Source organism: Scomber scombrus, chromosome 7 (genome assembly GCF_963691925.1).
Source record: "Scomber scombrus chromosome 7, fScoSco1.1, whole genome shotgun sequence".
In the NCBI taxonomy this organism is placed as follows: domain Eukaryota; kingdom Metazoa; phylum Chordata; class Actinopteri; order Scombriformes; family Scombridae; genus Scomber; species Scomber scombrus.
This window is the reverse complement of record NC_084976.1, coordinates 27090733-27105659: the sequence shown is the minus strand read 5'-3', so window position 1 is coordinate 27105659 and position 14927 is coordinate 27090733. Positions and strand designations below refer to the sequence as shown.

The following is a 14927-nucleotide window of genomic DNA, read 5'->3' as shown; positions in this document are numbered from 1 at the left end:
TGCCTTGTGATTCCTCATAGTGATTTTCTTCATATTAAACTGGTATTTTTTAATAACTGGCGGATTCATTGTCATTTCCCATGAGGTCATGCATCGGTCCAGCCCCTTTTTTTGACAGAGACAAACTATTCTTTGTCACTTCAGTCGGCGTTTCATTATTTCTATTTTTTTTTTTATCTCAGAGTGCTTTTTGTATCTGAACTTTGAGCTTCAGTTTTCAACACTCTGCACTCCCAACAGCCCTATCTCACTTGTCTTAGATTCCCCCAGAGTTACAGTGCACTGCGTTGTGTTGTCTTCGTCTGAGACTTACAGTACTATATTTCTTCCAAGCGGTCAAATATCTGTACAAGCTGTGCATTATAATTTATAGGAGTGCCTTTAGTGTGAGCAGCACTTGTCATCACTAAGATTATTGAATCACAGTGGAAAAAGTCAAATGTTCACTTTTGCTTGGAGGGAAAAAGGTATTCATTTACATATCTTTCAAAAGTTCAGAAATGTACGAATTGTCAACCGACTCTTTGCTTGCTTTCATTTCACCCTTTGTCCAAGAGGGAATGTGCCCTTAATGGCCATTATTTTACTACGTTTTTAAAAATAGTATGTTCCCATGGCAGTTTCAGAAGCACCTCGTCTCTGATGAGCTCCAGATGTTGTCCAGATGTGCTATGCAGTGGGCAACACTAGTAGGTTTAGACAGAAACACACCACCATCACAGCCACTGTCATTTGGAGCCAAAACCAAATCTATACTCTGAAGGTATGGTCGTGGTCCAAATATGGTCAAGTTAAAAATCTCTCCCTCTGATGGGTGCAAAGAATTTCTCATTAATTCCCTTCCCACGTTTTCTTCGTCCACTGTGGTGAGTCACTATGTTCTGAGTTTGGAGAGTGAGTCGGTTTTCCTCTGAGTGACATGGGATGCCTTTTCCACAACTGTAAAAATGCTCTTGACCACAAACTGTGAATTACTCCTGAGGCATTTTAAAAGCACTTTGTAAGGTTCTGTCTCATAAAAGCACTCTTTATTAACACTTAAATCTTACATCTTAACACATTTACTTTTCTCAATATAATATCAGTATGTGAGGTCACAAGCTCCAGCCCACTTCCATAAATGCAGCAGGCACTGTGGAAAGGTAAGAACTTCTCTATAATACTAGATGTACAGTGCCCCCCAGTGGATCAATGCATTATTACATTCTGGTATAAAAATGTACCTGTCAGTTTTTGACAGTAGCTTTTCAAATATTAATATTCTGGAGGATATTCCAAATGATCTTAAAGTTTTCTGAAAAAAGATATCACAATATTTTCTCCTATGTACAGCATATACATATTTAGCTGAGGCATCAATGCTGTAAATGTCAAAAGTTCAGTGAAACCTAAGTTGCAACAGGAACTGTGATAGTTGAAAATGGAACAATGCAAAACGAGATATTCCTCTTATTATCAATAACTGTGATCTCCAGCATTAGAATATGTAAAACTTTATCAGTACATCTTGTAAAAGTATTCTTAAGGATCCAGTGTCCTTGGTCTAGTCCAGTATTCACTAGATCCTTTGACTAATGAAGTCCTCATTTGATGTCTGCAGTTGGAGGGCTCCCTTGGTTTTCTTCCTCCTCACTTTGGCTCCACGTCAAAAAAAAAAAGTTCATCTTGTTAAAATGTGCAGCTCAAGGGCCTTCATGGCACAGTTTCAGACAGACAGTCCAATCACAATTTGCGTTTGGGGTTATTGTTTCATCGTCATAGCGGTGACTGCCTCCTGTGTGGAAAAGACATTTTTGAATTCATCAATCATCCCACAACTACTGTATTTTTTGACATGGCAATATGCAGTAAGCAAGAAGAACAGATGCACGTGAAACTCAAGGAACGCTTCACTGACCTGCAGTGCCTGTCGCTTGTTTCTTTCTTCTCTCAATTCTTTTTTCACTTCCTGCATGTCTCGGCTGATCAGAAGAGACAGAGATGAAAAAAGGTGATTGTAGACATGGGCATGTGTAAATAGGTCAACATGTGCAGTGCCAGTCACTTTGAACAACTTACTGTATATTTAAACTTTGGTTACATTTCACAGCATGAATTAGATCAAAACAGACATGGCCTTGTTCTTTTTTACTTTAATCATACTCCTGTAGTGAACAGACAATATAATAATAATGTACGATATGATACATTGATGCACCACGTTTAATAAAGCACTAAGAGTCACATTTCTGACTTTTAGTATAAAGGTTTATGTCTTTGGTGGCACAATGTAAAACATTCAGCAGTCATCATGAGAGCGACTGTTGGCTAACAAATAAAAAGCATGCTGGTAGAAATCTGAGGAATGAAAGAGTATCTCAGATAGCATTTTGCAACATTTAAGGGTCTGTCGCTGACACTATATAATACTGGCAAGCTAACTCTTAACCAAACTTCTTTACTCTATCTTCATAAGAGTCTCTAACTGAAAGGATTGGTTCAATATTTAAAGTCTGTCTTAATACAAAAGTCAGGTGCCCATATGATCATTGACATAGGTTTTGCTCTCTGTAATCACTCCTTTCGTTTCATACTGACTGTTTTAAAGAAGCCCTTCAATGTAAGAGATGGGGGAGAAAATCTACTCTTTATTACCAAGTTTATCTGAAGCAGATATGAGGTTTCAGTAGTCTGAAATAGACAAATCAGACTCTTCCTCTATTTGCTACTGTCCCTCCACTGCAGCACAACTAAGAAACACTGTCCAGGGAAATAAAAAGCAGGAATATTGAACTAAAAAGACTACCTTAAAAATATCCACTTGATTTGACTAACTTGGACTGCTAACGCCTCGTATTAGCTTTAGATAAACTTTTATTTACAAAAGGATTGTGGATTTAGTCTCACATCAGCCACATTAAATGGATTAGGAAGGGATCTTTACATGGTCACAATGAACAGGAGGGATAATTACAGCAAGCCAAACCTTTTTTAATGTTCATACGGGCACTTAAATATTGTTTTAAGACACACGTTAAAACTTGTGAACCTATCTTTTAAGTGATAGTAACAGCCACACTCTCATCACATGAAAGCACTGATTTACTAATTATTGTATCCATGCTAGCAGTGTCGCTCTGGCGATGCCAAATGTCACTCTGTCTGTTGGTCAGTCCATTACTTTGACCCAGACTGAATAATATCTTGATAAATATTGGATGGATTTCACCATGACGTTGATATTTCTGTTTTCTAGTGAAATGTCTAAATTGACACTAGAATAAACTGCTATGAAATTCAGTGCAAATATTTATGGTCCCGAGGGGATTGACTATTATTGTTTTGGTAATCCCAGACCTTTCTTGTAGCGCCACCTGCAGGTCAAAGTTTTTAAGTGAAATAGCTCTACAAGATACATTGGCACACATTTTGGTGGAGACATTCATTATCCTCAGAGAATGAATGCAACTCACTTTGTTGATCCCTTGACAAAAGGCAGTTTTGTGGTTTTTAGTGAAATAACTATAGTATGGATTGTCATGACATTTGTTCCATACATTCATTTTCCTACTCAGGATGAATTTTCATAGTTTTGGTGATCCCCTCAATTTTCATGGTTATGATCTGGTCAAAATGTTAATACAATGCTTGCAAAATGTACTTTCCCATCAGCTTTAGTCATAAGCTGTACATTGTGTCTAGTTCTGATTAGAAAATGTAGTGAACATAAACATTATATGCCAAACATCAGCATGTTAGAACTGTCACTGTGACTATGTTAGCATGTTGACGTTAGCATTAAGTACTAAGTACAGCCTCATAGAGCTGCTAGCATAGCTGTCCCATTACAACCAATATAACAAAATAGACTATTTGAAAAATGTGATCTGGAGACAGGCATAAGTGGACATCATTATGGAGCACTCATTTGAGCAAATCATTAGCTACAGTCACACTTTGCATATTTTTAGATAGTGTGCATGAAGCTCTAATGGACATATGCTTTTAAAAAAATGCCTGACCCTGTAGATTCACCCTTTTAAAAGCTACACTGATTAAATTCACATGTTAATGGCTGAAAATGGCTTCAGTTAAGCTGCTAAGATATCCTGTGTCTACAACTGCTCACAGCACCGTCCATGTTTACCAGCCAGGCCTCTGTGATGTCCCATATCAAAGCAACTTAAAGACACAGCAGATGAGAAAGATCTAACACCATTCAGCCCACTTCTTTTCTAGATGGAGCACTTATGTTTTCAATGTTTCTCGTATGTTTTGATTAGTCACTTCCTGTGTGGATAAAATGTCCACAACATCTCAGCCAGGGAAGATGGAGCATTTATGATTTGGAGTCAGTTTTGGGTTTATATTTAAGATTATACCATAGCTTTAATTTCCCCTTTAACAGCTCCTAGATAAACTGAATCAGCTGAGTAACACTCACTCATGTCGTGTCTGCAGCAGCTCCAGAGCCATCCTCAGTTCTTTGATGTCAGCCTGCAGGCGCTCTACAGTTGGCTCCTCTTTATTGTTCACAGTTTTGCCATCCACAACTACTTTGGGCGGTGCTGGTCGAACTGGAGGCGGCGTTCTGGGCCGAAGTTCAGGCTTTGCAGGCGATGGCATGAGATTTTCTGTACCCTGAAATGATTTAGGTAGGTTTGCATGACATTGCACAGACCACAGAACCAATTTTCGCTAATATATTAACTCATCCAAATGAAATGTGTAACATATATTGGTTTGTTCCTGAACCATGGCTAAACTGGGACTAGTGTGGTGTCACAAACCTTTTGCAAGCCAGGTAATTTCTCTGTCTGAAGCCTTTTTGGTGATACATCTGGTTCTGCATGGTCGGTGGCGCTCTGGGTGTACAGAGAACAATCACACACAACTTTAATGGCAAGAATCATTCCTCACAACATACCTTTTATACCTCCACTATGCCAGTTTATTGACTGGAAGCCAAGAACACACAATAAAAGTAAGGAAAATCCCACCCTCATAATTCACCTCTACTTCAATGAATTAATTCCTTCATTTCCCAGAATGACTCAGTGTTTCCTTGATATCAAGCCTGATCTTGTTGCTGTAAGGGAAAAGTGGACACTCATGGAAATCTCTTTGAGCTCGCCTCTTGCTCAAACACGCCTTGTTGCCACATTACAGTCTTATCTGTTGAGGTTGGTAGTGCAGAAATGATCTCCTCTCACAATGATTGCTTCATGTGTGACTATTGAACCTTAGCGCAAAGTGGGAATGGCCTGAAACCTAATATATCTGGTAGAAAAAGCCTTCTAACAGTTACCGTTTGTGGCATACTTTGTAAAACACTATCTATTATTATACTCAAGGCTATGCTGGAAATATATTTTATGTACAAAAATAAGAAAAACATACCACCAAACAACAAAATGGGTCTAAAAATATAGAAATACAAGGTACTAAATGTGTTTGTGTCCATTATTGGGAAGTTTATCATATGCTTCTGTTCTTTCACCCGACAAGTATGCACTAGATAAAGAAGGGAGTTTCCTCGTTGCTGCGGTGATAATCTCAGGTTACAGTAGAGTGTTCATATAATTATGTGACTTTTTTAATTGGCTACTTTTTTCTGTTCAGGCAAAAGTTTGTCACTAAAGAGGTCATACCTGTGCTGCTGTGACCAGGCCCGATGGTGGTCTCCTCTGTGGGGGTTTGGCTCTGTTTGCTGTGGGATGGCTTAGCTTTTCACTCTGCACGTCCACTCCGTCAAACTGGTCTGTCTCTTTCTCCTCTGCTTGTTTTGGTAAGGCAGCAGCCACATCACCATTGAGTTTACTGGTGAAAGAAATCAAGTAAAAATCCAATAAGTGTATAATATTTAGTGGCATTCAGCAGTGAGGTTGCAGATTCTAACCAAATGAATGCACCTCCTCTCATCTTCCACTTCCAAGCATGGAGGAGAACCTACGGGGGCTGCAAAACTCACGAACAACATGAAATGCCCTCTTTAGAGCCAGTGTTTGGTTTGTCCATGCTACTATAGAAACATGGTGGTGTAACATGGAAGACCCGCTTCCTAAAGAGCTCATTCTAAGGTAATGAAAACACAGGGATTCTTATCTTGATGGGATTATACACTAATTAAAACATACCTATGAATATTATATTCTGTTCAACTCTGTTCCACTAGATGCCACTAAATCTTACACTGGTCCTTTTCAGTAACAAATGTCACCATTCACTGTGAGTGAACGAACAATGGGAAACATGAGCAAAATAATCTAAATTTCTTAAATTCTCTCCCAACATTGGTAGTGAAAGAAAACTGGTGAACATGCTGGTCGTGAAACTTTGAATGTGGTTGACGGCTTCCTAAACTCTGGTAGTTGCAGGTGCAGAGCATGACGTCTTTAATCTTTAAATCTTTCTGTCTGTCTTATTTTGTCATGGCACGTGTTTCACGTTCATAGCACACATACGGTATGAAGTTATGGTAGGTCTCTAGAGTTTCACCTGCTATAACCTTTACAAACTAGTTTTGTCTGATGTTAAACTTTTAAATAACGAGCCTGGAGGTAAAAGCCTGGAAGATTTGAACTTTTGTAAACGTTAATAATAATTCTTAAAGAAGCAGGAAAGTAATCCCTTCCAAATGTATTTGTTTGGAAGCAATTTTTAGAAAAGCTTGTTCTCTACTAGCAGCCCCTTTAAGACAGGGCTAATTTTGTTTTCTCAGCCGTGTGTGTGTGTGTGTGTGTGTGTGTGTGTGTGTGTGTGTGTGTGTGTGTGTGTGTGTGTGTGTGTGTGTGTGTGTGTGTGTGTGTGTGTGTGTGTGTGTGTGTGTGTGTGTGTGTGTGTGTGTGTGTGTGTGTGTGTGTTTGCTCAGGAAACAGGAAATGGGCTGCACTCGTCTGTTTAGGCCCGATTTGACTCATCCCAGAGTTTCCACTGAACTACTAAAGGTTGGGCATCCTGGCATTCTTCTTTAAGGACACCATAGCAACCAGTGGCACCAACCAAAACCTTTAACATCTAAAAGCTCCACTCCTGGTGCCAGGACAAAGAGGAGAAAGTGTTCCCGACATTTCCCAAAGGACCTCTGCTTCAGAAAGGTTGCAAATGAATCACTATTCAGTTTTCAGTAGAGGTGGTCGGGTAAGTCTGGAGTGCATGAGACACGATATCAGAGATGCTATGGTATCACTCACTTGGGTAAAAGCTTGCTAGGTTTGTCTTTGACGGGAGGCGGCATAGGCTTGTTGATGGATGGCAGCTTGACTTTGGTTGGAGGATTGCTTCTGAAGTCCTTCTGAACCTCTGTTTTATCATCTGTGAAGCAAATTCATCACATTACACCACAACATCATTTCTCTTTAGATGGAACGTATCCCAACAATGTTTTAACTATAACAAAAGCTAATGCCATTAATACCTTTCATCTTTGTTGGACCGCCTTTTTCCATTGCTGTGGCGTCTGTCTTTACTGAAAAGGAGCAGTGAATGAACAATTATCAACAGTCATTTAATAAGCTTGTTGTCAAGTTGTAGAACGGGTTGCACAGAATGACGCAGACACATCCCGCAGTAGGGTTATTACAGATTAAGTTGTTGCTTCGAGTCATTAGAGTGCAAGCTTGAGCATTTCTGCAGGGCATGTCTCCGGTGTCATTGTGTGTAATAATGAGAACTTGACACTGATGTTGCTAAAATGTCATGCATGATCAACAAATCTGCCTTTCACACTGTGGAGGTGTGACTTCCCCTGTCTTCAGTGAAAGCACTCATACACTCTGTCCATTATGGTGATATTAAACCTTATTTCAATACGATATACTATTGTTGACATGATTCAGGAAAACTATACTCCCGCTAAATGCCACAAGCTTGTTTTATTAGTTGTTGAGAGGAATTTGCTTCTTTCTTTTTTTTTAATGTGGTTGAGGAAAAAATGCTAACAGTCTTTAATTACACTGTAATCTTGTTTAAGAGCAGATGCATGGGAAGGCAATGATTTGCAAAATACAGGAGCAGCTCAGGTCACAGCTGTATCCAATAGCGCTGCAGTAACAGTTCCCGAGGGTCTCAACAAGTTCTTTAGGGACAGTCACTGGCTCAGCTCAGAGAAGAAACACAGCCTCTGAGAGAACTTAACATTGAAGCCTGAGAGAATTGATGCTTAAACTATGAAACCTCAGTGAACTGAAGGTAATGTTAGAGATCCCAAATGAAAGTCTAGTGCTTATTGCAAACCTGAGTTTGATCTTAATATATAAAATATGACCACAAATATCAAAAGTACAAATATTGTAGTGCGTAGCCTTCAAGAAAAAGACACTTAGAATAGTCTATGAGAATGAATACACAGGAAGCCTACCTTGAGTGCTCATAGCATTGTGTAATATTCCCTCTCAAGCCAACCATCCACAAAGCAGTGGTTGCCACAGTGCTGCTTCTCGTGCTAGTTGTGAAAATCTCTGTGACAGAGCTCTCCTCAGCTCCCCCCACCCCCTTGTTTCCTCTAAGTCTCCTGAACTGTGTCACATGACTGCCCTAACCATCCCCCATCTCACTATTGCCTGAGACTTCCTGTGAAATTCTTGTGTGTGATAGTGTTTGGAAAAAAAAAATTGCTGCAATTATTGTAATGTGGCGGAAATACAACATGTAGTCGGGCTGTGCTGAGATTCAGTTACCTCAGGTGATATGGTTGAATAACAGAGCTCATTGTGTGGCAGTGGTGTAACCTGCCTGTCGAAACCACTAATGCTACACATTTTGAAAGGCTTGGAAGTCAAAAGATGTAAAGGAAAGACATTTTGGTTGTTATGTTGGTACAAATGTTTGCCAACAACTTTAGCCTGCAACTTTGCACTGCAGACATCACTCCTCAGCTGAAACTAAAAGCCACATCCTCCTCTGAAACTTTCTTTCCTTTCTGCAAAGGATGCTAATTTGCATTTGATTCATATCAGAAGCAACAATTTTATTTAAGAACAATACTTTGAGATACTTTAGGAACAAAAATTGAGCCTTACGTTAACATTTAAGTACCTTTAAAGTAAATTTTAAAAAATGTACTATCTTAAAGTCATGATATCTGAACAGACTGTCACAGATATCGGGTACATTTAATCTAATAGAACGAGATCATTGTGTCAGGAACATGTTCACATAACTCTTGTGACTCCAGATAATCTGCAGTCAGGGAAAACATTTTCTCACACCAATTAAACCGGCAGTAAAATGTTATTATATAAATCAAAATGAGCACTGATATAATTCTTTGATAAATAAGGTGGATGGTAGTACTCAACTTAAAAAAGAAAAGAAAGAAAAGTCCCTAACTGTTGTGTCATCGATAAGATTAAGCATCAAATATAATAAAAGGCAGAAATAGAACTGAAAGGTCGTCTTTAGGAACACTGCAATAATGATCAGTGGACCATTTTGTCTGTTTTTATACTTCATGCTGAAAAGCACCCAACCAGAAATGCTGCCAATTTCCCCATCTGCTAAAACAACAGTCCAAACTGTCAACACAACGCCAGGCTAAACACCACTGCAGCCAGAAGTCATGAGTCAGAACCTCTAAGACATGAAGCCTCGCTACCCACACTAGTCTCGAACAGCATTTGTCCCTGCGCCGCTCTGTTGGATCAATGCTGTTCTGTCGCTTACCTGAGAGTTTGTTGTTGGCGTTGCGTGAAGGCGGTTGGCTTGTGGTCCCAGGCTAGAGGAGGAGAAACAGAAAACTCAACAGGTTGGCAAGCACGTCCCCTTGTGCATTCAAGACACCTCAACTTTACACACTCTTTCCACTGAGGGAATTTTCAGTGAGTAATTCCAAAACAGAGGAAAGACAACCTTGAGTCACTGTGTATTTACTGTAGACTTGCCAAGGCAGTTAAATAGACATTATTATGTACCCAGCATTTTAGAGATATTTCAAAAATAATAAAGCTAATAGTAATTACTATAAAGCATGTCCATGGTTTCATGGTAGCACAGTGAAGTAGTCAAACCCGTCTTGAAAATGGTTACGTTCCAGTTCAGCAATGATATTATTGAGATAGTGTGTCAGGTCCACTCACGTTCAGACTGTCCATTGGTGGTATCAACATCACAAAGTTATCAGGGAAGAAACCAGAGCGTCCATTCAGCTCTCCCACCCACCAGCCGTCATCTTCTGTTTCCTTCAGATGGAGATTAAAGAGTCACATAACCTCAAAGACGTGCAGCACAGTCCTCTGGGATGTGAAATTGCAGCACAAGAGGTTACCAAACGGTCAAGCAAACCAAACAGACCACAATGGATTATTATTTATTTATGTTTTAAAACTCTTCAAAGTATTTTTCTTCCATGATGCAGTACAGTATGTTTCGGTATTACTCATTTGTGTCATTAAAACATTTGCGTCATCTTGTGCACTGTGGTATGATTTCCTTTAAAGAAACCCAACCGGTTGGGCTGGTGAAACAATATGATCCACCTGCGGCTATTTTGAAAGGAAAGAAAGAAATGACACCCGCAGGAGTTGTTGAGTCTGTCAAAAGCGTGACCTTACAGGATAGCATGTCAGAAACATTGCCTTGAAATATCAATAAAATGTGTTCAAACCTTCCTCAGTATCATAACAATGTCTCCTTGTTTCATGTCCAACTCATCCTCCGCTTTGGCCTTATAGTCAAACATGACTTGGCAACACTCCACCACTGAGGAAACATAAGAGTAAACACAGTTACAAGCTTTACAGTATACAAGCGTGGGGATATACTTTATGTGTGATGGGAATAGAAGGTTCACATCAGCCATAATGACTGCTCTTATCAGGGTTGTATCCAACATCACACATTACTCACTCAAAGAATAACAGGACAGGGGTTGTAAGAACTAGAGATAAAAGTTGTAAACCCCTGATCCCTGAAGGATTTTCCACTCTGACGTAACTCTACGTTATTACTTTTTTTTTTTACCCCACCCTTAAACCATTCAGCTAAATGTACAGGAGTTACACGTTGTCACATGTTGATGGCGTCAGGGTATAAATAGACCTGTCTAGTTGCTTTTGAGATGTTCAAAAATAGAAAGAGTGTCTAAAATGTGGAATGTGGATATGCCCTATTGTTTTGCTCATGATTATGCAGTTTAAGAACTAGTTTTATATCAACTTACAATGTGACTTAAGAAAACAATATAAGCACTTACCATTTTTTGCTTTGTTCCTAACACTTGCTTTTTGAGACAGCTGAAAAGAGACAAATACAAAATACATGAAGTCAAAGGAAAAAAATCCATGTAGTTAGATAAAGTTATTTCTGCGTTACACACCCCTTTATTGAACACAGCGTCTCTGAGTTTGGGTCTTATCTTGCCCTCGTTGTGTTTACCGTCTGTGAACAGAGTATCACCCATAGTTAGATTAGTTGTTTTTCAGTGTTGATTTCAATTTTATGTAAAAATAAAAAAAAAAAAATACACAAGAAGTGTGGGTTCATCCACCTTTTGGGGAAACAAAGATTTCTTGGACAAAATTGGATGGAAATGCCCCCACTTTGCCATTTCTCACCCCCATCCACCATCCATCTTCAATCTGTCGCAGAGACAATGTACAGCAAGCAAATATGTCAGAACACATTTTTTAAAAGACAAATAAACATTGTACAACATCCATTATACACACTATAGAGATTACAATCAGTCTATCAATGATTTCTGGCTCCATGAACGTCCACATGAACTCTCAGAACCAGTCTGATCAGTTCACATGAATTTCCGTAACGCTGTAATTTGTCCAGGAAACACGCTTCGTCAGCCTGGCTGTCAAATATAAATCACCCAAACAATAAATGAATACCATATGAAAATATTTTTATTTACCTGAGGAAGCATCTCATCAATGCCACGCTTTACATATTATACTATATCATTGGTTTTGGCTACTGAGCAACTCTAACAACAAGCAGCAAAGGAAAAAACCAGCCTACAGTAGCCCAATATTCAGATTTTTACCAGCAGGTATTCACACAGGAAACCAAAGGCTACGTTTTCTAACCATTAGTCTACTGCAGCATGTTTATTACTTGTGAGTGTTTGAGCAGCAATAAGGGGGGAGGGGAGAGGAGACACTACTGTACCTCATTCATGATCTCGATAGTCTCCCCAACAACCAGCTCCAGCTCATCTTCATTCAGCGCGTTGTAGGCGTAGGTTACCTCACATTTCCTCGGCTGTTTCATCTTCATTGCTGAAAGAGATTCACCAGAAGTTTATAATCCGGTGGTGAACTGAATTTAAAAGAAGGCAGCGTGGTCAAGTCTCAACAGGAGAGTGCTTGGACTGCAAAGCACTTAGCACGCATTGATGTTTCTAACTCATCTCATCCTTCACAGGTGCTGTATTTGTTTTGTCTACACCATTTGCATACATTATAATCAGGGTTTTATGTGGTAAGGATGTGGTAAACATATATTTACAGTAAGCTCCCCTGCTGCACAGTGTTGCTGACTGCATGCACCAGGCTGACCACACTTTTAAACCCTTTCTTTTAAACCATAAATGTGAAATCAACCTTTTTTGAATAGCATATCAAATATTTTCAGGGTTTATATTTGGTTTGCTCATGTGCCAGCTGAGCTACGGGTTTAAAAGTGTAATATCTGCAGTTTTTTTAAAAGGATATCTATTGTTAGTAGAGTAAATTCAATCTTATAATCTCTAATTGACTGTGTTTTACACAAAAATGCTGGAATGCAGCAAAATTTCATCTGGTACACCTACAGGTCCAAATTGAGATATGGACAATTTAAAACCACTGGCACAATCTCCCAATAAAACTCAGGATGTTATTAAAGTTAATTCCACTGTGGGCATATTTGAAGTAACTGCTTGTATTGGCATATAAAAGCACAGGTGCTGGAAAGGAATGTTGCACTAGATTTTAAAACTATTTTTTTTACCACATTATTGACTAAAATAACTGACATAGCAACATTATTCCAGACATGAATATAGTTTTTGAAATGAAACCCCTCATGTACTTGTTCTGATGCTTCGTGGTTCCCTCATGTTGTCACCTATCAAAGAGACTGGCACCTCCTGTAATGAGAAACCAGAACCAGGCATAAGACAGGTGGATGAACATGTAGCAGATAAACACACATTGCTTTTGGCTGGACAGTGTTAGAGTAATAGACCTTGACAAAGTTGGCAGGGAAGATGCCTCTCTTTCCTCTCAGCTCCCCCTCCAGCCATCCCTCCTCGCTGGCCTTGGTGACGTTTTTAACCACATCCCCCATCATCACTGTTAGCTCGTCTCCCATGGTGCCCTCGAAGTCGATCAGCACCAGCACCTCTGCAGTTCATCCGTAAATGGGGCAGAAAAATTAGATCCTTTGCACAAAGGCTGGCATACTTGTCTCGCATGTAATGTGTCCTGACATTTCAAGACACATCTCAACACAGTGAAGGCCTGCTAAGGATTATGGGCTATGAGTGAATGTTAATTATTACAGATAGATCATATTGTTTTTTGGTTATTTTGGTCACTTATTATCCCAATGAACAGAAACATAGTTTACTGTACAGCAGCTCTGTTTTTGTAAAAACAAACCTTAAAATCAACAATAAGCAAAAACCAACTAACATGAAAAAATGCAAATGAGTTTACAGAACGTATCTCTTATCATACAAAGAATACATTCAGTCTAGGTAAAGTTATGCAATGGTTATCATATGCTTTACCACCACTTGAGTTTTATTTGCATGTGAAATTAAACTGAACAGCAGTACGTGTAGACACAAAGCAACAAGATTTTGCCACCAACTCTTCGATTACCACCAAACAAAACAGCTGAGAGACAAAAACATCGAGAACATCTATCTACAAGAAAAGGCGATAATGCTGACTCACCCATTGTATCTGTCTGTAGCGTCTTTCTCCCTCAGATATTTAAATGTAATTCCTTCACAAAGCAGGAAACAACCTCTTAAGGCAGGAGAACCGAAAGCATGCGGCTATGCAGCCAAGGCCCTTCTTCCTACTTGTCAAACATTAACATTGAGCAACTTTTCCTGAGGCTAATCTTGGCAAGTCAACAGCAAGGAGTAGGATGGGTCATAGAAAGAGAGAGAGAGCGAGAGCAAGAGAGAGAGAGAGAGAGAGAAGGAGGAGAGAGGGAGAGACAAACAGGTAAGACAGGTTTATAGTAGAAGAATGAACACAGCTCATAATACGTGTGACTTAAAATGAACCGTGTAAATATACTGTTGTTTATAAGCAGCAACAACAATATTAGAACATAAAACTCTATAAACAAGCATCAAAAAAGGACTTTAATCCAGGTTTGTTGCCCTCTTTCATTTATCTCTACAGAGTGTCTTTACAGAAATTCAAAGTCAGTGTAAGTCAGTATCTTGTGCTGTTGGGAAGAGCTTTTTAAGGTTTATTGTTATTTTTGTTCCTCCCTTGAGGCAAAGCAGCTGACTTTTCATAGAAAGCAGAACTGAGGTTGTGCTGACTGACTTTAACAAATCTCTTCAGTGTCAAGTAAAAAAAGAAACAGAGCAAATAAAGGGAACTAGACACACTTTAGAGGGATAATAATGTACTTTTAAATGGTACATGAGCTGCAATTTTAGTAGCTGAAGATCTCTCTATTTCCTTTTCTCAACCCACTACTGTATGTGCCTATGTCTATTGTAGGGAACCCAGAAAGGTCAAAGGGCAGACGCTGCAACTTGGATGATCATCAGGGTCTGTCTGATGATTATTTAACCAAAATCTACATTGAAACTATGTGAATGTGTATTTCTTGTTGTTACTTACGTGTTCTTATATATGTGTAATTGTTGATAGTCTTGTAAGTATGAGGAAAATCAAATCTCCTGACTGCACTGTAACCTAATGTTTCATTTCCTTTTTAACCACACAGTGGTAGTGTCATCAGAAAACCTAACTATGGAG

At 39.2% G+C, this 14927-nt stretch overlaps 1 protein-coding gene across 1 annotated transcript; it reads right to left on the bottom strand.

Annotated features, from left to right (window-relative positions):
• Positions 1-1018: 1018 nt before the first annotated feature.
• Positions 1019-13985, bottom strand: sh3d21 (SH3 domain containing 21). The gene is made up of 17 exons (XM_062422655.1): positions 13875-13985; positions 13159-13316; positions 13003-13060; positions 12100-12209; positions 11465-11555; positions 11294-11355; positions 11171-11210; positions 10583-10677; positions 10056-10157; positions 9643-9694; positions 7397-7447; positions 7173-7293; positions 5631-5799; positions 4770-4844; positions 4424-4620; positions 1898-1961; positions 1019-1774 (listed from the first exon to the last, which is right to left on the bottom strand). The coding sequence occupies exons 1-17, from the start codon at positions 13876-13878 to the stop codon at positions 1742-1744; spliced, it is 1482 nt and encodes a 493-aa protein (XP_062278639.1). The 5' UTR covers positions 13879-13985; the 3' UTR covers positions 1019-1741.
• Between the last annotated feature and the right edge of the window lie 942 nt (positions 13986-14927).